Here is a 26237-nt window from a genome sequence, read left to right as displayed (position 1 = left end):
AAAACTTGAGTTCTTATATACTCCAATGTAGTGTCTTCATCAGAAGTGATCTGATGTTGAAACTTGAGTTCTTATATACTCCAGTCTAGTGTCTTCATCAGGAGTGATCTGATGTTGAAACTGGACATCTTATATACTCCAGTCTAGTGTCTTCATCAAAAGTGATCTGATGTTAAAACTTGAGTCCTTATATACCTCAGTCTAGTGTCTTCATCAGAAGTGATCTGATGTTAAAACTTGAGTTCTTATATACTCCAGTCTAGTGTCTTCATCAGGAATGATCTGATGTTAAAACTTGAGTTCTTATATACTCCAGTCTAGTGTCTTCATCAGGAGTGATCTGATGTTGAAACTCGACATCTTATATACTCCAGTCTAGTGTCTTCATCAGGAGTGATCTGATGTTAAAACTTTGGTTCTTATATATACACTCAGTGCATCACAAAGTTTTCATGGGTTAAAACTTGTCACCTTATATGATTCCATTCTTTGTCAAGATCGCTAGAACTGATCCTGCTGTCATTCTTGTGACACTGTAAAATATACAACAGGTGTTAAACTGAAGTGGATACTATCAATAATGATTGTTAATAAAGTTGTAGATTCAATAGATGAGGGTACTATTAATGATTGTTAATAAAGTTGTGGTGGATAGATGGGGGTACTATTAATGATTGTTACTAAAGTTGTGGTGGATAGATGGGGGTACTATCGATAATGATTGTTAATAAAGTTGTAGATTCAATAGATGAGGGTACTATTAATGATTGTTAATAAAGTTAGGTGATAGATGGGGTACTATTAATGATTGTTACTAAAGTTGTGGTGGATAGATGGGGGTACTATCAATAATGATTGTTAATAAAGTTGTAGATTCAATAGATGGGGGTACTATTAATGATTGTTAATAAAGTTGTGGTGGATAGATGGGGGTACTATCAATAATGATTGTTAATAAAGTTGTGATGGATAGATGGGGGTACTACTAATGACTACCTTGACATGGCGGTACAATTGATTCTTCGCGATCCACATGATCTTTATGACATTTCATATGACATTCTAAAATAGTAACAGCACGTATAGAAATGGCAGAATAATTCAATGTTCAAATTTGTTTTCAACTGCATATCCGAGCTATTACCGCCCTGCAGCCAATCAGATAGCAGGAAATCGAAAACATCGCTGCGTAAATGAAAACTAAGTTCCAAAATCAACAATTATTTGAATTTGCTAAGTTTTAGTATCAAGAATTATTTCAACAATTATTTCATAGCAACAATCATTTAAAAATAAAGATGTTTATTGTGCTAGCACAGGCTTATGCAACTAAACCAAGGAGACTTTGCGAGAACTCGAGAGCTGATCAGTGCAAGCCTGAGATCGAAGGTCGAGGGTTGCACAAGCTCGAGAGTTCTCACAAACGTCTCCGAGGTTTGCATAAGCCAGTGCAAACATGAAAAACATCTTATTTCTTTTACAAATTAAAATAATGCGAAAAAGACTCATTCTGCCTGAGGATGACTTTGAAATAAAGTCGAAAATTTACAGTTCACTTCTCGTCTTGTTTTAATGCATATTTTGCAATTTCAAGATGTCTTGCTTCTTCGTAATTTGTTTTATACTGTACGTTGAATAAAAGGTATAGTATTACTCCAACTTACTTCGACATTCCAAAGCATCAGGTGGCTTGAACATGTTCCACAGTGGTTTAGGGCATAAATCGCACATGGTTGGCATGTGATAATGCACGATCAAGAACTCGTGTTGCAAATACACAATGACGTTACCACGTTCCTAGACGAAGAAAGAAGATCATTACAGCTTCATTATGACACCACTCCCCCCTGTATTCTTTCATGTGACAGTCCTACTTTATTAAACAGGAGGAATGTCCTGCGGTGTAAACGCCACACACACGGAGTTAATAAATTTCTACAGCGCTAATATTGATCATAATCACTTATATATATATATATACACTATGTACATTGTTATACACTTTGAATATTACGCTCGCTGCGCTTGCGCAGTTTGAGCGCTCTCGGATTGTGTAGAGTCTCATAGAGAGACGTTCACCGCTTTCGCTTTATGCAAAGCTCACCTTTATAGGTTTGAGCGCTCTGGTGACTCTACAAAACAATCCATACAATGTGTAACCAAACATCCTGTGTCATAAGTGCAGGAGTCACCATTTTACTATGGTGATAGCCGGGAGGGCACATTGTAATACACTTTGTATATACATGTATATATGTTACTTGGATCGCGAATTTCTAAGTTAGGAATACTAATGTTTGTAGATGTAGATGGCCCAGGTTAGTAGAGTCCCGAGAAGACTGTTTTGTTGATGTTGACTGACGTTTCTACAACCTTAGCTGTAGTCTTCTTCAGAGTCAAAAACTATGGGAACACTAAGTTTTGAAGCCAACTCATTAGATCCAGTGCCAATCAAATGAGTAAATTGCTAGATAGAAGTGATTTTTGTAGTGATCCACGTAAAAGACATATATCTTTGGTGGTCATAACGTTATGAGAAATTCAAAGTTTCGCATTGAAGAGGGAAAATTTTTCTAAAAAGCCGTCTTTACCTCTGGATTTTCTTGCAACCTGTTCTCACTTCGCCTTTTGCTCTCGGCGTCATTATCGAATAAAATCTAAAACGATTACAGCATCAATTAACGACCCGTCCATAACGTAGACATGATGGGTTTTTAAAGGATATTTTAGCAAAGACAGGGGAGTCGTTGGAAAGAGCGTTTTTAAGAACATAGGTCAATGTTCATTATTTTTAATGACGCGGAAAAGTTTCCAAAAGAAAATAAAAAATGTCTTGAAGGTGTGCAACTCCAGGGAACCCGCGTCGGGACTAAAAATGACAACTGTGCAGGCTTGAGCTAGTGTATCACTGATTATAACCGTTTTTAAAACATTTTAACAATTAAACATGTACTGTTTGCAATGGAATTTTATATGAAACTTGAGAAAACTCCCCAATTCCCGCATGTGAAGTAGAATCTGTAGCTTAGAAAACTAACCTGGAATATTCTCGGAATTTCGTTCTTATCTGCGCGAATCACGTCGCCCTGCGTAACAGGACGAACGTGGAAAAGTTTACTAAAAAAAAGGGATTCAGACAGATGTAAAATTATGATTTGCTTTTCGTTCATTTAAAGTACAGTACGTGGGCAATATGTCCCCAGTCACAGCAAACAATCTCAAAGTGTGTAAACACACCAAACAATCTCAAAGTGTGTAAACACACCAAACAATCTCAAAGTGTGTAAACAAAGTAAACAATCTCAAAGTGTGTAAACACAGCAAACAATCTCAAAGTGTGTAAACACAGCAAACAATCTCAAAGGTGTAAACACAGCAAACACCGTAAACACAGCAAACAATCTCAAAGTGTGTAAACACACCAAACATCTCAAAGTGTAAACACACCAAACATCTCAAAGTGTGTAAACACACCAAACAATCTCAAAGTATGTAAACACACCAAACATCTCAAAGTGTAAACACACCAAACAATCTCAAAGTGTAAACACACAAACAATCTCAAAGTGTAAACACACCAAACATCTCAAAGTGTGTAAACACACCAAACAATCAAAGTATGTAAACACACCAAACAATCTCAAAGTGTGTACACACACCAACACTCAAAGTGTGTAAACACAACCAAACAATCTCAAAGTGTGTAAACACACCAAACAATCTCAAAGTATGTAAACACACCAAACAATCTCAAAGTGTAAACACACCAAACAATCTCAAAGTGTGTAAACACACCAAACAATCTCAAAGTATGTAAACACACCAAACAATCTCAAAGTGTGTAAACACACCAAACAATCTCAAAGTGTGTAAACACACCAAACAATCTCAAAGTATGTAAACACACCAAACAATCTCAAAGTGTCTACACGCACCAAACAATCTCAAAGTATTTAAACACACCAAACAATCTCAAAGTATGTAAACACACCAAACAATCTCAAAGTATGTGAACACACCAAGCGATGGAAAAGTGTGAACACACCAAGCGATGGAAAAGTGTGTAAAACACAGCAAAAGATACTAAAACGTACATCCATAGCTTTGCACACAATCAAACTTGCAAATAAAAAGGCATTTTATGAGCTTAACGTATAGCAAAATAAATGCTCACCTTATATCTAATATCATACTAGGATCAGCTTTTGACTTGTCTCCTTCGGTGTTGTAGAAGAAAATCTTTAGACTGCTAATGACAACGTACTAAAATGATACAAAAGGAAAGATGAAATAGCTATAAAAGACCATAAGATGGGGAGATAAAGAGGGGATACATAGGGTATTTACGTGTTCTTGAGAAGCAAGAGTATATGGAAATGAGGAGGGGGGCGTCAATTAAAATAACACATAAAGCAAGGCAAGGTAGACTTCGGGAAGATATGTAATCTATTCCAAGGGGAAAGACGTGCTATTTATCTGCTGCTTTGGACAATTTTAAGTAAGAATCTTAGGAGTAGACACGAGCCAGTACTAAGAGTTTGGGTGACGTTATCCATGAGATTGTTCGTATGATGTAATTACAAACGGTTTTGTAACAAGCCTCGGATAGACATTTCTTTATAAACCTGTTTTTTCCAGCCGTATTTCTTGATATTCTGTTTGTTTGGGACGGCCAGCCAGCCCTCTTTCGTTTTTTCTGTTTCTAAACAACACGAAAGCGACGACCGTCAAATCTCAAGACAACATATGTATTGCTGGTAAGTGTCTCTAATGTTTAATTCTTGAGGAAATACTTTGAAAGACAAAGAAAAGGTACTTTTTATTAAGCATTTGTTTAAAGAATAACAAATTCTGGAGATATCGATTGAGCAAAGCAAGAAGATTCGGCACCCAAAATGATCATACAGAAATACCCATAGATATTATTACCAGGTAAATCTTCTGTGTTGTTTATAACACTTGGTATTCCCGAATCAGCGAATTGCTTTAATTGTTTCACTTGTTCTTGCAACTGCTCGATCAACAAATCCTTCGAGTCGCTCTCCATCTAACATAAAGAAATAAAAAAAAACCAATTGAAGTATTCGTTTAGCGTTCCCTCATCAAACATCGAGATGTGGGATCACGTTGGACTGCGGGATCAGGGTCAGCGGTTAATATACATAGAAAATTGATAACAATACACGTACCTTAATCTTTTGGATCAGATCGTTATCATTGCTAATAGTCTACAATAAAAGACAAAATAGTGTTTAATCTCAACAGTTGTATAAACCTCGACCTACACGACTATCAACTTTTCTTTGTAGTAAAAAACCAGAGCACACACGAACCCCCTCGGAATCAAAATACTGCCCATGGGGCTGATTACACGAGCCCGGTAACTGGGATTCAGCGAGGCGTAAATGATTTTGAGTCATTCTAAGAAATAAAAACTTTTTTCACAAAACTTACAACCTTTTCTTACAAGCGTCATAAGTCATTTTAGTTGTAATTTTCAAATCAGGCTAAGTTATTTGTTTTCATTTTAAAGGTCTTGTGAATTTGCAAAGTCAAAGCATAGGGAAATTGCTCAAACAAGTTCTTTGTTGTTAAGTAATTAATCTTTTCCATTTGTCAAAATGATTTAACGCTTCGCTGAATCCTGGCTACCCGGGCTCATGTGAACAGCCCCTAAGGTTAAGATCCATCTCTCTGCAAGGAAAGGCAACATCTCTGATGACTTCGCTACGGAAACCTTTTCCATTTTTCATTTCCCTTCATTTACTAACCAATCTGAATTCACTAGATTTTAAACAAGAATTTTACGCGTTCTTACGTTTTGTAATTCTGCTGTCGCCAGCTGATTTTTGTTTGCCATTTTTGTGTATTTCTCTTTTTCCTAAAAAATATAACTCTGTTATGGAAGCCATTGTTTCGACTGGGTGGTATTGACGGGAACAAATTCGCGCGATGACAACGTGATTCACGTTAAGTTTTCATATGGGCATGTGGTTGAGAAAATGTGAATCTAACCTGTACATCTTCAAAGAGAGGGGGAGGGGTGTGTGCATAATGATCATAAAGGTTTGAGGAATGTGGGTCTAACCTGTACATCTTCAAAGAGAGAGGGGGGGGTGTGCATAATGATCATAAAGCTTTGAGAGAATGTAAGTCTAACCTGTACATCTTCAAGAGACGGGGATGCAGAATGATCATAAAGGTTTGAGGGAATAAAAAGTCTCGGCTATACATCTATAAGTGGAAGCACGGTATGTCGTAATAGGGAAGGGATTTTCGTGTTTAATGGTGTATCTTAAAATATGAATGAAGTTGTAAGATAGTAAAATGAAGCGCAGCTGAAGTGTACAGACAACCATATCAACTCATCTTTACAATTGTACAGCAATTCTAAAATTTGCGACTGCACAAACCGCTGGTTTGCATGCATGCCAACTCACCGACGAAAGTTCTTGCTGCAGTTTTTTACACTCTTTTTCTTTCTTTCTAAGATTTGTGGCAAGATCACTTTTGCTTTCCTTTTTCGGTTTGCTTTTTTTCTCATGCATAACTACTGTTAACTTGGCGATTGCTTGGTTCTTTATCGATTTTTCTCGGTCCAGTTCTTTTTGCAACTTTTCCGCGGAGTTCTTGCTTTCTTGTTCGTCGTTTTTAGCAAGTTCCAGCTCTTTGGAAAACAGAAATGATCAGTTAGTGGTTATGGAAATATTTCAACAATAAAACGCGCTCGCTGATTGGTCTATAGCTGAGTTTGCATTAGCCAGTGAAAATCGTTCTGAGCTCAACCAATTAAATATATAAAAGAGGATTTGAATATCAATCATGAATACATGATAGAGAAAAAACTAAAACATTTGTTTTAATTTTATTTGTTTCGCTTTGTCGTTGTTTTTGTAAAAGAAATAAAACATGTTTTTCGTGTTTTCACGGGCTTACACAAACATCGGAAACGTTTGCAAGAACTCTCGAGCAGATGCACAAACAGTAAACATCTTTTATTTCTTAAACATTCACATAAACCACTAATTAAACACACATACTGCATTTTTAAGCAAAATTTCAAAGCACAACGCTTATCCTTGATGTTTGATGTATATAAAACACATCATGTATGTTTAACGAAACATACAAGTACGCATGCGTGGTGTATACACAGGTCTAGTTCTAGGCAGTACTTGGTGTAACACTTTATTATAGACCCGTTGAAATGCTTAAATCAAATCACAAAGTGTCGAAGTAGCATTGACAAACCTTCTTTGATTTTTTCAATCTGTTTATTCAAATTCTCTCTTTCGGATAAAGAGTCAACGATCTTCTTCTCAAACGACTCTGTAGATTCCTCAAGCTAAAAGAAAATAAAAATACTTTGAAGAGCGAGCTACAGCAATAGCAATAGCAATGATTGAAAAGGGTGAAAAATCTGCTGTACCGAAATACGATACAGGTACAACATAAGTCTGTATTACCGATGGCTATGGTTTCCTGATACGGAAATGCTACACCGAGATATGAATGACATTTTAAGTCTTTATCCAAGATATTTTATACAATGTACGAGTGGCATATCTTGAACACTACTTTCATTTAATACGATTTATTTTAACACATATTAGTAACACATACAGTAATTTAACACGTAGTAGTAACAAACACAATAATTTAACACGTTGTAATAACGCATACAGTTATTTAACACGCAGTAGAAACAGACAATAATTTAACACGCTGTAATAACACATACAGTTATTTAACACGCAGTAGTAACACACACAATATTTTAACACGAAGTAGTAGCACACAGTAATTTAACACGCTGTAATAACAAAAACAGTTATTTAACACGCAGTCGTAACACACACAATAATTTAACACGCAGTAGTAACACACAGTAATTTAACACTACAGAAACCTGTGATATTCTAGAAAGCTTTTCAGACAATTCCGTTTTATGACGAGCAATGGAATCCTTCAGTTCCAATTCCAACATAGTTTCTCTTTCTCCAAATCAGAATACTAAAATAAATTATAATGTATTAGTATATGTAATAAATAGCATGGTTTTGAGTGCAATTTGGAAAAAACATGCACTAGTGAGTTATTCAAAGACTATCAAAACTGCACAAGTTCGAAGGACGAGTGCAATTTGAAGTCTCTTAAAAACTCAAGAGTGGATGTTTTCCAAATTGCACAAGAAACCATGCTATTACATATTAATAATATACATGAAAAAATTTCTCAATTGTGTTGACTTTTAACTTCAGCGTACGTACATTCAGCCGGCTAGTTTTTTAATATCGACCGGCTCGTGTGTTTCAAATCCGTCGGATATTACTTTTCACAACACCATAGCTTTCACACACACCGCTAGAGCAAGGTATCTACTTTTAGCAGTGTTTATATTTGTATCCAGAAACATCTTTAAAACGGTGAACTTCAAACTCGTTCGCCGAAGAAAATCTACTTAAAACTTACGCCAACCATTGTAATTGCTTTGTTTACAATAATGTAACCTTCCCGCCTTTGAAATGTTTTATTTTGATTGGCTCTTATATTACTTCTTTGTTTGAGTAACCAATCAGGAACAGTTTTGAAGAGCCAGGAACAGTTTTGAAGAGCCACAAATCAGCACCGGTGTTTCGCTTTTTTGTACTGGGGCTGGTTGCAAGAAGCCTGGATAGCGCTATTCACTGGATAGCAAATTTTTTTGAACGTTCATAAAATCTCTTATAAGACAAAAATAAATGATTTGAGCTGTGCAATCGCTGAAATGAAATATTGTTTCGAAGATTACAAAATTTCTTGGTCGTGAGAAAAACATAAACACGTTTTTCACAAGTTTGAAAATTTTCGCTATCAATGGATGCGCTATCCATGTTTCGTGCAACCGGCCCTTGGTGTTTACGATAAATTGCACTGCTCTTAATCAATCAAAATTGAGAAATTTTTTCATGTATATTATTATTAATATAATGAAACTAGAATGTTTTGAACCTCATGTAAAGACAAATATCTAGAAGACAAATATTTGGAGTTAAACAAACACTAGATTTCGGATAACGAAAAGCTTTAAGTAGAATCATGAAAATAAACCGAAAGTTATAAAAAGTGTCAACATAAAATTTATTGTAACATCTTCTTCTTTATTCAAGACATTTTCATACAGTAAAAATTACTACCATAAAACTTTCTATAACGTTTGGTTTATTTTCATGAATCTACTTAAAGCTTCATGTTGGGCAATAAATTTTCATCATCCGAATTGGATTTCCGTTCGGCACTTCCCTCGCTACTGTTTTAAACAAAAAGATTGACAAACCCCATCTTCTGCAATCTGTCGGGCAAGTTGTTCTGACTCCGCTTTCGTTGTCGTCAGCTCCAATTGTGTAGACAATGATTCGCTACACGAGAGAGATTAAAAAGGTACAAGTCTGTCTTCCACTAAGACATACATTTATCGTTTGAATGTTGATGAATTTCAAACCATATTGGTAAAGAACAGATTAAAATTATATGTAATTCTGTATCTCCTTTGCTATTTTCTAGATCATTTGATTGAACGAAAAATGAAGATTTGAAAAACCCGCGGTGTTCGATAGAGATGGAGTAAACATTGTTGAAACCAACAAATACATTTGTAAAAAGTCTATCAACAAGCTGTAGCTCTAAAGCTCGTTTTACAACAAAGAATACCACGTAGTATCCTCTCTATACATTACTTTTACAATAAGGAATACCACCTAGTATCCCCTCTATACATACACACGCATTCATATATATCAATATATATCATTCCTAACGTACTTATCTTCCTGAAGTCTGGTCAATTCTTGCTTTAAATCCTCGATCTTCTTAATCTTCTCTTCTATTTCGTCCTTCAGTTCTTTGACTTGAGTTTTATAAAGAGTCTAAAAAACAAATTGATGATCATAAATCTTTACATAACACATAAAACACACAGAGAATAATTGCTTCTGTCTTGCTTTGAAATTAGTGGCCCCAAGGGGAGAGACATTTAAGGCCTGATTACATGGAGGCGAGCTGGACCGGATAGCGACCTAGCCCGATGATTTCAAGGGATTGAAAGGAGCCAAAACTTCAAGGTTAAAAATTACAACCGTTTGCGAAGCACCTCACGTCCTTCCGGTTGTAATTCTCAAATGAAGGCAAATTGGTTGTTTTAATTTTAAATGTTTTGAGAAATTATTAAATAAGAGTATTGTGAAATTGCTTGAGAAATTTATCTGATGATAAGTATTGAATCGTTTCCATTTGCCAAAATCATTTAACGCTTCGCTGAATCCCGGCTTATGTAATCAGCCCCTTAATTTCGGAGGGCTTAGAGTTTCAAGTTGCTAAATTCGGCATGGGTTCACTTTTAGAGGCTGTTTACATGATCCCGGCTAACCGAATTTCAGTGAGGCGTGAAATGATTTCGAAATATTAAAAGGAGTCAAAACATCAAGCGTAAAAATTACAACTGTTTATTAAGCGCCAAATTAGGCCAAATTGGTTGTCGTAATTCTAAATGTTTTGCGTAGTTATCAAATCAGAATATTGTGAAATTGCTTGAGAAGATTTATCTGATGATAAGTATTAAATCGTTTCCATTTGCCAAAATGATTTAACGCTTGACCGAATCCCGGCTACCGGGGATCATGTAATCAGCCCGTAAATCTACGCTGCATATATGGTATTTTTCAATGTGCTTAAAGTAATGTAAGGTTACCGTAGTAGTTGACAAAAATGTACATGAACGTTTTACTTGGATAAAAGTAGAAGTTTTAAAAATCTAACAAGTTCTACAAAGTGGGTGTTTACTTTAGAGAGAGCGGTTACTTTAGAGAAAGCGGTTACTTTAGAGAGAGCGGTTACTTTAGAGAGAGCGGTTACTTTTGAGACTCTACCGTTGATCATGAGAGTCAACAGTATAGAAAGTAAAATGTCAAATATTTATGAATAATTTACGTACAGAGAAATACTGCTCGGCTTCCAGTTGGTCTTGAATTTCCTTCATTTGAAGTTCATCCATTGCGCTTGAGCTGAAAACGAAGAAAACGACAATGTTCTATGGCATACGTAGCTACTTCATAACAACACACGTTGATGAATTTACAATTGTCAAGATGTTCTGCGGTTTTTATAAAAAATTTTTTAGATAAATTACTAAAATGCTGTTGCCGGATAATATTAGAAGATTATAAGTGGAAAAAATGGATTTACACAAAACTATCAAAATTCGTTGTGTGTGTCAAAAAAACAAATTCGCACGAAGCTATCAAAGTTCGTGAGAAAATGGGTCGCTTATTGCTTTCTATTTCCATGTTAAAAGATATTTTAAAGAATCTTACAAACCTTTTAAGTTTGGAGTTGGACTCCTGCAAGGTCTTCTTCTGTTCTCTGAGATCAACATTGTCCTAGATAAACCAACAATATACAACAACAAACTGCGCATTGTCCCTCAATGACCATATTGTCCCTCAATGACCATATTGTCCCTCAATGACCACATATATCCTACCTTCGACAACTGTTTCTCCTTCGTTTTCAAGTCAGAAACTTCGTCCATTAATTGTCTTTTTTCTTCGAGTAATCCTGTTCTCTTTTGAACCTCGTTTTCGTAATGTGCTTCCAGTGTTTTCACCTGTGAAAAGTATTCATTATTCTTTTCAATAAACAACAAAGGAATTTTGCTTCTAGTGTTTCCACTCGTGAAAAATATTCATTTCTTTTAGCCGCACAGAATGTTGTAAACCAATAAAGTTATCGTATAAACTATTTGACAATTCTCAACAGCTATGAATGTTGTTGCTTTTTTAATACATAATGAACACTACCTAAACAGTAGTCCCTCGGCTAACCTTAACAATTCTAATAATTTATTTATCACAAAAAAACTTATTACTCAAAAAATTCGGATCGCGTGTCTTTTTTATGAATAAACCACGAGGATAAACAACAGTGTTTCCACTTCCAAATGGTGTTTCCACATAAAATATCGTGAAAGAATCAGAATTCAAATTTTTATCAATCACTTCTGTAATCGTATGTATTAACCTATAAAGTATTTACCAAAGACAGCCATGTTGGAAGAGAATCCTTACAGTAAAAAGATCGTTACAATTCCTTACTTTCTCTGTTGGCCTCCGTAACCTACCAACATGGCCGCTCTGACGTCAAAGTAAACACACCAATGAAATAAGAGATTTCCCAAACAGACGTACTTAACTCTTCAGCATCTTATATCATTCACCATTGTGTTTGTTGTAATGATGTACGTAATCTTACTTTTTTTAAAGACGCTTCGTAATCTTGTTCGAGTCTTTCGTATTTCTGTTTTGCATCGTTATAGTCTACAGTCAAAACCTGGATCGTTCGCTGAGCTTCCGATAACTCAGCGTCCAGTTTTAGCTTCGTTTCCCTTTCTTTCACGAGCGTCTGATCTAAAGGGCGAACACAAGAACAAGTTGAAACTACGTTATACATCTTCTTTTCATGGACAGCAACATTAACTTTTGTATACATCTCTTTCTTCATAAACAACCCTTAACAATGTTATACATCTCTCTTTCATAGAAAACAATATTAACTTTTGTATACATCTCTTTCTTCATAAACAACCCTTAACAATGTTATACATCTTCTTTTCATAGACAACAACATTAACTTTTGTATACATCTCTTTCTTCATAAACAACCCTTAACAATGTTATACATCTCTCTTTCATAGAAAACAATATTAACTTTTGTATACATCTCTCTCTTCATAAACAACTCTTAACAATGTTATACATCTTCTTTTCATAGACAACAACATTAACTTTTGTATACATCTCTTTCTTCATAAACAACTCTTAACAACGTTATACATCTCCCTTTCATAGAAAACAATATTAACTTTTGTATACATCTCTTTCTTCATAAACAACCCTTAACAATGTTATACATCTTCTTTTCATAGACAACAACATTAACTTTTGTATACATCTCTTTCTTCATAAACAACCCTTAACAATGTTATACATCTCTCTTTCATAGAAAACAATATTAACTTTTGTATACATCTCTCTCTTCATAAACAACCCTTAACAATGTTATACAACCGCCTTTTCATACGAAACATTTAAAAATTGTACATATCTCTCTCTTCATAAACAACATTAAACAATGACTAACATCGCACCTTCCTCATTGAGAAAATTCATTGTGATAGAAAAATTATTTCAACGAACAAGCTTTATACCATCACCAATAAACTTACAAGCTTTATCCTGCTCATGTCTTTCTTGTTCTTTCTTCTCGTCAAGTGTCATCGACAATCGTTTCTTCTCAGCCTGGAAACTGTTTATTTGCGCTTTGTACTCGGCGATTGCCTTATCAAACTTCTGGGTTTCTGCAATCTTATCGTATTCGATGTTGGCTTTTTCCTGAAGAAAAAAGAACTTTCAGAAACAAAAGAATCGCTCAAAAAAAATTTAAGAAATTAGACGATAATGTGATAGAAGTCAAAAAGATTTTTCCAGACAACGTTAAGGGTTTGACAAGACATTCACATGAATGCTCATCAGATACAAATCAACCTTTTTTTTTTACCTTTTGTAATCCCACAATATCTTGTTCCAATTTCTTCTGCGCAACGTTGCCTTCAACAAGTTTATTACGTAATTGTTCGTTCTCTCGCTTCAACTCCATATGTTGCGCTAAATTCAAACAAACACATTGACCAATGGTGAAGCATGTGACCGTATGCCGCTGACAACAAATATTGCGTTACAAGTGTGTCGCTAAAGTAGACGTTATTATGGAAATCGTTGCTTTTATGATAAAGAGCAAGGATTTCTAGATCACTTATAAGTTTTACATAAACATCATGTTCACGTGTACATATATTAATCTCCATGTATCAGTTATGTAGTGTTCGGGGGGGGGGAGTGAAAAGACGGAAGAAATTGGGGGGTTTTTGGAGGGGATGTAAGGAATTCGATGACCCAAACTAAGAAGAATGTTTCAACAAAAACTGTATTTTGGATGGCTATTTCAGTAGACAGTGAAGATGTTTCACAAACATTTGTAAAGCTGCCAAATTCTGTTCAATGACCTCAGTTGAACGATCAACGATATGTACGTCATATATACGTATGAAAATATACGTCATACATACGTATGAACATATACGTCATATACACGTCACACACAATAGATGAAACAGTTAAGACACTCATAACTAACATATAACAGAAGATGTGTACAGCTCGCGCATTTTTAAACCGTACCTTCTAATTCTTTCTTTTGTGAATCACTCTGTTTCTTTGTGCTAAGTTCACTTTGTAACGAAGCTTGAACTCGGAACAATTCGTTCTCGAGAGCATCCTACGAAAAACACAAAACTTCAAATGGCTGTATGCACGAGATGATTTTAATCCATATATGGATTTACTCGGGTAGTGAGGATGCGAGAAAGTGCGCATCCCCCTTACCATGGGACGACGAGGGTGCATGGGGGTGTGCATCCCTCCTACACTGAGGTAGTGAGGGTGCAAGGAGGTGCGCATCCCACTTACCATGGGACGGCGAGGGTGCATGTAGGTGTGCATCCCTCCTACACTGAGGTAGTGAGGGTGCAAAGAGGTGCGCATCCCACTTACCATGGGATGGCAAGGGTGCATGGGGGTGTGCATCCCTCCTACACTGAGGTAGTGAGGGTGCGAGGAGGTGGGCATCCCACTTACCATGGGACGGCGAGGGTGCATGTAGGTGTGCATCCCTCCTACACTGAGGTAGTGAGGGTGCAAAGAGGTGCGCATCCCACTTACCATGGGATGGCAAGGGTGCATGGGGGTGTGCATCCCTCCTACACTGAGGTAGTGAGGGTGCGAAGAGGTGCGCATCCCACTTACCATGGGAAAGTGAAGATGCACGGGGATGTAAATCCCTCCAACACAGGGGTAGTGAGGGTGTGGGAAGGTTTGCATGGGCGCTGGAGTGATGCTAATTTCTCCTATGAAATATTACAGTAACATAAGTACCATATACGAGCCTTACAAGATCATAAAACATCCAATGATGTGTTAAACAAGTCATAGATATACACAATACACAGTTTTAAAATCTTCCCCAAAACAGTCACGTGTTTTTAAATTAAAGTAAAAGAATTCATGTATAACAAACCTTGGATTCAGCCGTAAGTCTATGCTTGTCTTGGAGTTCTTTAAAAGAGTGTTCTAATATTGTTAATTGCTGGAAAAAAAACAAAAATTTTCATTTAAAGATGCATTACGTAAGTCTCAAATTTACGGCGAGACTAACTGAACGTGACTCTGGGGCTAGCTTAATTAGTACTGAGAACATAATATATGAGGATAAAATAATTTATGCTGAAACTAACATAATTTATGTCGAAGATAAAATAATTTATGCTGAAACTGACATTATTTATGTTGAAAACAAATCAACTTATATCGACACAAACATAATTCATGATACAGTTAAAACAATTTATGAAAAGATGAATATAATTCTACCTTGGTAAGATCGTTGTTACTTTTCTTGATTTTTGAGCTCGCCTCGTTTTCAATACGTAGCTTTTCGCGATTTTCTGCCACCTAAAGTACACAATACATAATACAAATATTGTTTTATAGCAATTAAACTCACAATATTTTCTACATCCATGTTTAAATGTTGAATTTATCACAATTTTCCATCACGTATTTCGATGTGATATAAGAAATGTTACTCCTTCCTCGGGGAGAGAGAGGGGGTGGGTGGGTGACTTTACGTTTCCCAGCCATATTAAATCATCAAAGATCGTGGTTCCTGGATGGAAAGAGTGACAACTTACTGCTTTCTCAAGTACAGTGTTCTTGGATTGTGCAGTCTGTAAAGCAATGGTGATCTCTGTTTTCGCTCCGTGGTCGCTATCCAAACGATTCTGAAGATCTTGAACTTTGCTTTCAGCCTGAAAAGTGATTATGGTCAGCATTCCAAGTTTAGTTTTGGTCAGTTACATGTTTTGAAATACCCTAGTCACCAAAAAAACCTTCAAACTTTCAAATTGTGAAAAGACACGAAAGCCTCAACATTTTACATTGATTGTCAACACGACAGTATGTATACCTTTTTTTTGGCTTCAGATTCAAACTCACAACGTCTTTGAGCCTGCAAGATGGAAATTCATTGCGTTGAATCTTACGTCACGTGATCATAGGTCGGCTGCTCGGAATGACTGCTCTGCACTTCTCTATCCTTTTCTATAATTCTCTATCCATCTCTATCTTACTCTATTCTTCTCTATCCTTTTCTATCCTTCTTCGTCCCTTTCTATACTTCTTTGCTCTTCCCTATCCTTCTTTGACTTTCTCTATCCTTCGTTGTCCCTCTCTATCCTTCGTTGTCCCTCTCTATCCTTCGTTGTCCCTCTCGATCTTTCTTTGTCCCTCTCGATCTTTCTTTGTCCCTCTATCCTTCTTTGTCTTTCTCTACCCTTCTTCGTCTTTCTCTATCCTTCCTTGTCCTTCTCTATCTTTCTCTATCTTATAACATAGTGAGATTACCTCTCGTAGATCATGTTTATCCAAAGCAGCATTTCTTTCGAGCTCTCGGTTCGACGTCTCTGCTTTTTTCCTTGCTTCAATCTAAAGAACAGGAACACTTTAGTTCAATTCAACATGAAGTATACGTAACAAACAAACGCAAAAATTTTACACAAACCTCTGCTTCTAATTCTTTCGTGACTTTCTCTAATTTGGCATTCACCACTCTGTTGCAAAGAAGAATATTTTAGAATTATACATAAATGAACGATAACCATCACGTTTGTATTTTTGCTAAAAAGATTCAAATTTATAGCACTATTTTTCTTAACTTAGAGTATTTGGAATGTTAACACACATGTTCCTAGATGTAGATAGTCCAGGTTTGTAGAGTCCTGAGAAGGACTGTTTTTCGTGACTGCGCATCGTATGTTGCATCGACTGCGCTGCGTTGTATAGACAACTACAGATGTAGTCATCTTCAGGGTCAAAATGAGGAGTAAACGTGGACAAACGAACCAACTTTTACTCGCAAGATGACTACCGCTAAGGTTGTAGAAACGTCAGTCAACATCAACAGTCCTTCTCAGGACTACACTAACTCGGACGATCTACATCTACAAACATGTAACGATACTCCTAAAATACTATCACACTGTAAGTAAGATGAAAGACTCCACAAAACCGAAAGCAAGAGACTCGTTTAGAACTGAGGTTTGCAATCCATTCAAATTCTTGGATTCTTACTTTAGATTATGCTCCATCTCATCTTTGGCGGATTTCTCTTTTGATAACTGTTGATCTAACGCATCTAACTTCTTCCTGATGTGGTCTGGAGTAAAATGTTTGAATCCTCCAGTAGAATTCTCGGAAATCTACAATATCAACACAAATTTCGTTTGAAATAACACAACACGTCATCCGAGAGTATGACGTCATTCAAGAGTATGACGTCTTTAAGAGTATGACGTCATTCAATAGTATGACGTCATTCAATAGTATGTTTCGTCCATCATTACTTCAAATCATTGGTAGTTATTATTGTATAGAAAGACGAAATGTATTACGTAGATCTCTCATATGAGATTTCACCACACAACGTAAGATAATCACCCAACAAGATATTGTTTATACACACACTAAACAGACCTTCCCTGTGCGATAAACATCTCTAACACCGCTATCCTGTGATAAACAACCAATTTAAAGTATGACAACGAGGGTCGTACGTACGTACGTATATTATAACATATGAAATCTGTGTATTCACGAAGGAGCAGTAGTACTACAGGGAACTCGTTTTAAATCCTTCGAAATGTTGGTTTGGGAATTGGCGTTATGCAGCACAGCAAAAAGGAAGAGTAAGCTAGCTAGGCTTGACGGGTTTGAAACAAAAGTACAGGTTTTTATGAAGGGGAGGGTCAAAATTAAAATGCAAACATGGAGAGGGTACACTATAAACCAAAGCGCAAAGTTAAAGGGAGAAGAAGGCTGTAAACCAAAGCGCAAAGTTAAATGAAGGGTAGACTAAAAACTAAAGTATAAAAAGCGTATGTCGCTAAACTTACAACAGAATCCGATGATTTCCTTTGCAATCCTTGTTTTCCTTTACCAATTGAATACCTAAATGACAATAAAATCCTCTGTGATTTTAGCGTAACACTATTGAAGACGCTAGGAAAAACCTTGGTCATTGCAGATAAACTAATTTAGCACGCTTGGTACCACAGGACAAGTAGAAACAGTTGCATTGTTTAGCCAATGTAAAAAAGATGAACTTACTCATAGTCACAAGAAAACGTGAAACCAATGAAAGGCAAATTATTCCCGACAAAAGCCTGCAATTCAAAACATAGTACTCAGCGGTTACACATTTGTGGGTAAGAAATACTAGAAAAGTAAATGGTTTGAACCCGGGAGTATCGTTACATGTTTGTAAATGTAGATCGTCCAGGTTGGTATAGTCCTGAGAAGGCCTGTTTTTGTTGTTGTTGACTGACGTTTTGACAACCTTAGCGGTAGTCAAAACGTCAGTCAACAACAACAACTGGACGATCTATTAAACATGTACTAGAAAAACTGTACAGAAAAGTGTATTGAGATAATGTGTTATAAAATATATCAAATGAAACATAACACACATGTTTATACTTAGGAATATACATTAGTCGCAATCAAAATGCACAAGCATGAATAGACGAGAGTTTCTCAGTTATATAAGAAATAAAAAATGTTTACTGTGTTTACACAGCCTTTTGCAAACCTCGGAGACCTTTGGGAGAACTTTCAACCTTCGGTCTTGTACTTACACTGATCAGCTCTTAAGTTCTCTCAAAGTCTCCAACGTTTGCATAAGCTTGTTTAAACATAGTCAACATCTTTTATTTCTCCATTATCAATTGGCCATCACAATAAGGATAGTCATTGACATACATGGTAAAAGTATGTACCTTCAGTAATACATACAGGTATAGAGGGGGACACTGGGCGACACTAATGGGATAGGTACAATAATCCCAATAGGGCGAAAAATGCGCCTTCAGGATGGTCAAGAAGTTCTTTGATGAATTTCATGGTAAAACGTAACGTACCTTTGTGATCCCAAACGTCTCTTCGCCCCCCTCAGGATCTGCAATGTCATCGAAGTTTGTCGTATCAATGTCGGACTCTAGTTCCGGTACAACAGGCGCCACCACTAAAGACGAAAAAAATGAATTAAACATCATCTTTGCAGCCATTTTGTGAGGTGTTTCACACACGAAAAACTTTAACTTCACTTCAGATGTATCAAAAATCTAAACACCAAAAGCGACAAAACGCTTTATAACAAATTTAGAACGCTTCGTAGCACAGTAACACGCTCCAAATCAGAGTAACACGTTTCACAGCAAAGAATGCTTCCCAACAAAGGTAGAACACTTCATTACACGTTACGTTTGATATCAAAGGCAGAACGCTACATTACACGACACGTTTAATATAAAAGGCAGAACGTTACATTACACATTAAATTATACAATTACTACTTACATTATACTTTAATTTAACAGTGCACTTTCTAAAACAGTTTGCGCATATCTCTTTTCATTCTCGAAATATTGAAGTTTGTGTAATGTCGGGATCTACACAACTTTCTACGTCATTTTGCATAATGAATCGCGGCGAAGTTTCAAACATCTTTTAGCTTCAAGTCAACTTTTGGTTGAAATGATCATGAAATTGTTTATACCATTAACTCTTCACAAAGAAGGGAACCCTGCTCGGTTGAGGTAACATATCGGCAAATATATCTGCTATTTCAAATTTCATTATGCAAAAAAAATGACGTAGAAAGTTGTGTAGATCGGACATTACAAAAACTTCAATACTTCGAGAATGAAAAGAGATATGCGCAAACTGTTTTAGAAAATACACTGTTATTTTCAAAGTTCTGTTAAATGAAACTATAATTTAAGTTGTAAAATTTTAAAGCCATATGCCCTTTAATACGTTCCTTAACAAAGGTAGAACGCTTCAAAACACAATAACACGTTCAATAACACCGTAACACGTTCCATAACACAGTAACACGTTCCATAACTCAGTAACACGTTCCATAACACAGTAACACGTTCCATAACACAGTAACACGTTCCCTAACACAGTAACACGTTCCATAACACAATAACACGTTTCATAACACAGTAAAACATGTGTACGGTAAAGAGGATGGTAAACAACATATCTGAAAGCACAGCAAATCTTACTTTCTCTGATATTCTCCCACGTCCATTGATCATTTTTGAAGAATTTCTGTTTCTTTATTTCATCGACACCTTTCTGACCTATACGCACAGTTCTTAAAAAAAATAATGAAGAGTTTCGAAGCGTTTTCTTTCCTAGAGAAATTGCGCACGAGAAGACAAACCTATCACATAGGAAAGCTTGTATTAAGCTCTTGGCACTTGAAGATATCTCGATGTCGTCGGGAAACTGAAGAGAGTTCTTATGATCCATGATTTTACCTAAGATAATAAATAATTGAAAACGATACTACGCATATATTACCGTAGATTGAATAAATACTTTGTTGTAAAATAAATACTCAAAATGGCTTACTGTAGGTGCCCACTAAAGAGTCTGCATAAAACGGCGTATCACCTTAAAAATATGGAGAATTTATAGCAATATGACAACGATTCTGCGAGTATAAAAAGACTCAAGTTTCAACATCAGATCACTCCTTATGAAGACTCTAGACTGGAGTATATAAGGACTCAAATTTTAACATCAGATAACTCCTGATGAAGACACAAGACTGGAGTATATAAGAACTCGAGTTTTAACATCAGATTACTCAGTAGTGATGAAAACAGCAATAAAACTTACCAACAAGCATTTCATAAAGAAAAACACCAACAGACCACCAATCACATTCTCGACCATAATACCCTTCACCACCTTGAGATTTCAACACCTAGGTACATAAATTGTATTTCACAAAATAAACACAAGTGACAAACAACAACAAAAGCAAGCAACACGATACCCAGGCATTCACAGATGCCATCATAAGCAAGTATCAATCTCACATATACCTCTGGTGAAATATAATCTGGAGTTCCAACAGCTGTGTCTGACCTCACCATACCATCCTATATATATTTAATCATATCAGAGGGGTGTGCAACAGGGCGTTATCAAAAAATATTACATCATGTCAGGGGGATATACAACAGGGGTGCATTGCAAAATATTACATTATTACAAACAGGGGGGACTGTTGAAAATATTTCATGATATCAGAGGAGGTATAAAAACAGGGGGGGAGGTATTGAGAAACTACCTGCATACTTTACACAATAGAAAAAACTCTAACTGACAGGATCCAACAATATGAGGAAGGTTTGGGAGGGAGGGGGGGTGCAGTAACTCTAATATGTATTTATTGTGTTTAAAAGATTTTAGCAAAGAATAATAGATAAAGGATATAAATATAGTACATAAATATGTAAAGCCTAAACATACTACACCAGTGAACTGTAGTATTAACTGGAATGCTAACTGCGTAGCCATCTCTGAAGTTAATACTGATGCTAGTTTTTCTACGTTTTTAGAAGTTCCATGATAGTATTTTAACAAATTAACAACAATAATATACATAAAATACAGAAGGAAAAATGGCCATGATAAATTTTACCTCACATGATTACGTAATATGCATAAAAATGCAGATAAAAAGGCAACATAGCTGGCTTCAAAACGGCCTCTAGCCCAAGTATTGGAGTTAGCATTCCAGTTGATATTATAGTTCACTGTGCTACACCCATTTCTATCAAAGTGCTTTAAATATATATAATCATCTTATCATCTTACTTTATCCATCTTCATACATGTCCCAAAATCGGCAAGTTTCACATGGCCAGTGATGTCAAGAAGCATGTTGTCTGGTTTAACATCCCTAAAAAGATATATAAAGTTTAAGTTGGTATGTACCTATCAACATTGATGTACCTTTGACTATGTACGGGGAGGGGTTAAGAATTGATATGTATGTGAAGGATGGGACACTGATGTATGTGGTGGAGGAAGGAGGTAATGTTGACAATGCCTGGGTAGGGGTTAAGATTTGATATGTATGTGAAGGATGGGACACTGATGTATGTGGTGGAGGAAGGAGGTAATGTTGACAATGTCTGGGTAGGGGTTAAGAATTGAAATGTATGTGAAGGATAGGACACTGATGTATGTGGTGGAGGAAGGAGGTAATGTTGACTATGTGTGGGGAGGGGTAAAGTATGGATATGTATGTGAAAGATGGGACACTGATGTATGTGGTGGAGGAAGGAGGTAATGTTGACTATTTGTGGGGAGGGGTAAAGTATGGATATGTATGTGAAAGATGGGACACTGATGTATGTGGTGGAGGAAGGAGGTAATGTTGACTATGTGTGGAGAGGGGTAAAGTATGTATATGTATGTGAAGGATGGGACACTGATGTATGTGGTGGAGGAAGGAGGTAATGTAAATGTTCACCATGTGTGTGGAGAGGATTAAAGTATGAATATCTAAAGGTGTTAATCAAATATCTACAGAAGGTCATGTAGGAAAGATTTAATGTTCTTACCGATGAATAAAACCCATAGAATGAATAGCATCCAAAGCCAGAACAACCTCAGCAGTGTAGAACCTCGCCCATTTTTCTGGTACGTCATAGTTACTCATAAGATTCACCAGATCACCACCTACATAATGATTGGTCACCACCATAACATGTGTACCAACAAAATATTATCACATCATACCATCTTGGTGTTAATTTTTCTCACCTGCACAGTAATCCATGACCATGTATAAATACTTTGCATCTTGGAATGCAAAATGAAGCTGTGGAAAAACATCATAAAATGAGAATACTTCTTGGTTTGACATCTTTAAATATTTTTACCCAAATGGGAATAAACACCAGGCTATGAGAATGTTAACACAAGAGTAACCGATTGCGGATGTAAATGTGTGGTGCGTACACCATAGAAAGGCACTTTAACCATCCACAAATATGTCATGAAAATGGTGTGATTTTTTTGCCACACAACTAATTCACCAACATTAAGTGTTTAACAGTTCATTCATTCAGCTAATATTTGCAATAATATAAAAGGCAACTTCATAGAAGGTTCAATCTAAGCATTCAGAAGAACAGCCAGAAACTTCTCATAGTGTTGCTGTTACTAATCTGTCAAATCAATCGATCGCAAAGTATTAGTAAAAGGGGTGGTTATTGCAAGAGGTGAATCAGGCGTTTGCCTGGTGATTGCAAGGTCCCAGATTTGATACCCACCCTTGCCAACTCAGTGTATGAATATCGCAAATCGGGTAATCTGGTCTGCATGGCAAAGTAACAGAGAGCTAAGAGAAGGTGTGGCCCTCCACCTCAGCATAGATCTCCCTTGTCTAGCACTAAAACAAAATGGGAATAGACTCCCTCATTGTTCAGCTGCTATCCAAACTTTACTTTACTTAAACTAGTTATTGCAAGAGGTGTATCAGGTCTACAGTAGGTATTGCAAGAGGTGTATCAGGTCTATAGTAGTTATTGCAAGAGGTGTATCAGGTCTATGGTAGTTATTGCAAGAGGTGTATCAGGTCTACAGTAGTTATTGCAAGAGGTGTATCAGGTCTATGGTAGTTATTGCAAGAGGTGTATCAGGTCTACAGTAGTTATTGCAAGAGGTGTATCAGGTCTATGGTAGTTATTGCAAGAGGTGTATCAGGTCTACAGTAGTTATTGCAAGAGGTGTATCAGGTCTACAGTAGTTATTGCAAGAGTTGTATCAGGTCTACAGTAGTTATTGCAAGAGGTGTATCAGGTCTACAGTAGTTATTGCAAGAGGTGTATCAAGTCTATAGTAGTTATTGCAAGAGGTGTATCAGGTCTATAGTAGTTATTGCAAGAGGTGTATCAGGTCTATAGTAGTATCAGTGTCTTTGATATTTTGCTCCTTTATAATTTCTTACAATTTCACTTCATTTTGAACAAAATCATAAACTGGAATGTTTGATGGATTGCTTGCCCTTTAATGCAAGGCCTCAACACCAATTCTATTCAGTTTTAAATAGGTAATAGCAGTGTCCATGATTATAGTGTTGCTTCCCCCACCCCACTCACACCCACCCCCTGCCACTGCAAAATAATGTCTAAGTGCAATGTTAATTTTCCAGCAGTTATTTGTTATTGTAAAAGGTAGTTTGATTAAGACCACCCACTAAGGTATCTAAACCCTCCTTAGAGAGAAAATATTTGAAGTATGATAATTGGAAAGCACAATTGTCAAGCTTGTTGGTGATGCTTTAGCAGTTTCAAGCAGTTTGTGAGACGTCATATTATTTTAAAAGGGCAAGAAAGGGAAAATAAAACACGACGATGTTGTTTGTGAGTCATCAATTTACCTAAAACAGCTGAACAAATACATTCAACACGAACCTTTACAACCCATGCACTGTCACAATGTGCCATGATGTCTCGTTCTTCCCAAAAGAATGCCGAGTCTGATCGCTTTATCTAGATTTTGATCAATGTAAATAAAAGAAAATTCACTGCTATATATGTATCTACCATCCGCATGGTTAGAATTAAAGATTCCTTCGGTATATTTAAAAAAAGTAGCCATCCATAATTAGAACATAGTTCACTGCTTCATTATTGCTCGATATATATTGCTCAACTGACAGTAAGTAGCATAGCCAATCAGATGGAAGAAATTAGTGGCATAGTTAACAAAATGGCAGAAATTTGCAGTACAATGGAAAGTCTATATTTCATTTAAAATGTAGAGTTTGAAGGGTGTCAACTACCAGTACAGAAAAGCAAATCAAGTTAATAGTGCAATCCTAAGGAATTTGGAGGTCTACACAGCAATACACTTTTATACTGGAGCAACTGGTGGTTTTGAACAAATCATTTCTTGAGCGAGTTGAAAAAAACTTCATTAGTTTTGTGATGTTTTGAAACATCTAGATCTTTTTTTTTCAACACCCACGCTTACAGAAAGAGAAAGTCATAAAACAGAAAGAAATTCTTTCGCTTTAGAAATGCTGACACAACTTTCTCAGACAGAAAACAAAGAACTGCGACATATTTTATTGAAAAATTCACATGATCAAGAAACTCATAATAAGCCACTTTGAAACGACATGGAAAGAGAAATTTCCCAAACATAAAAACACTTACCATTTCGAATTTGTTCAACAGTTTCATTGCATAAACTTTCTTTGTATCTTTGTGACGAACCTGGCAAAGACAACAAGACATAAACACGAAGATGACAGACTATTTTATCACGTTAAGTCTTGTTTCCACGTATTTATTTAGCAGAATCAATATTAGATAATGACATAAACTAATTTCAAGTACAACAAATTGAATTTGCTGCGGTTTTGGGATGAGGTAATCGACCATAAACTAGGCAATTTATTTACCAACTGTACTTCACCAAAAGCTCCTCTACCGATAACTTTTATCACATCAAAATCTGTATGTTGCATTCGGTGATCCCGTATAAATCTTGATGGCTTCTCATCTAGAAAAAGCCCAAAAAATCAATGACATTTCATGACTGAACTGCCCATATTCTTCGAATACTATTTCGTGTTTACAGGAGTGTCGAAGCGAAGATGAAGCTAAATAATATTAAATTCATACATCTCGATAGAAAGCTATCCAAGTTCTTGATTTTCCTCATAGCTGGGAGTCACAATCGCTCACCAATGCTTGAATACTATCCTAAAAACCACATTTAAAGGTATTAAATACATTGTTGAAAACATTTGGTCTCTAGATGGTACTTCGGAGGAGTCCTTGAGAGCTTTCACGGCGACTTACAAGCAAGCCATCGATATGTAAAGGATGCTTGGAGTTTCCTACTATCTTTTCAAGCTCATTTCGTCGTTTCTCCAAGTTAGTCATGACGAATGCCGTCTTATATTTTATTGTATACAAATGAGTTGAGCGTCAAAATTCCAATAACAATCAATGTTCAGACGTCCGCACAAAATGAGAAAAACATCGAAATCCCACGAATAAGCCCCATTTCACTACAATATTCATCTCAGAAACATTTCTTGACAACCAATGGACAAAATAGCAGCGTCTTGTTGTAGAAAAATGCACAGTTTTTGAGTCCCACTCCCAACTGAAGTAATACAAAAACTCTATCAAAAGGAAATAG

General features: G+C 36.2%; 1 protein-coding gene across 1 annotated transcript; it reads right to left on the bottom strand.

Annotated features, from left to right (window-relative positions):
* Nucleotides 1-472: 472 nt before the first annotated feature.
* LOC124451840 (rho-associated protein kinase 2-like) lies at nt 473-26237 on the bottom strand. Its single transcript, XM_047002438.1, is given in 47 exon segments — nt 473-533; nt 997-1062; nt 1665-1797; nt 2592-2657; nt 3039-3117; nt 4175-4263; nt 4626-4702; nt 4930-5047; nt 5190-5228; nt 5819-5881; nt 6441-6667; nt 7252-7345; nt 7910-7989; nt 7992-8013; nt 9317-9398; nt 9802-9905; nt 10970-11039; nt 11353-11414; nt 11519-11641; nt 12286-12440; nt 13259-13424; nt 13591-13697; nt 14271-14367; nt 15166-15234; nt 15519-15599; nt 15839-15955; nt 16114-16155; nt 16551-16631; nt 16708-16756; nt 17277-17404; nt 18098-18152; nt 18312-18367; nt 19121-19224; nt 20276-20367; nt 20437-20533; nt 20628-20669; nt 20898-20985; nt 21107-21163; nt 21885-21969; nt 22637-22754; nt 22839-22896; nt 24494-24571; nt 25241-25300; nt 25489-25589; nt 25712-25759; nt 25762-25792; nt 25892-26237. Coding segments are annotated over 47 exon segments (3954 nt in total). The 5' UTR covers nt 25976-26237; the 3' UTR covers nt 473-519.

This window comes from Xenia sp. Carnegie-2017, unplaced genomic scaffold (assembly GCF_021976095.1).
Source record: "Xenia sp. Carnegie-2017 unplaced genomic scaffold, XeniaSp_v1 HiC_scaffold_24, whole genome shotgun sequence".
NCBI lineage: Eukaryota > Metazoa > Cnidaria > Anthozoa > Malacalcyonacea > Xeniidae > Xenia > Xenia sp. Carnegie-2017.
Note: the sequence above shows the minus strand (reverse complement) of the source record. Positions and strands in the feature narration are given on the sequence as shown.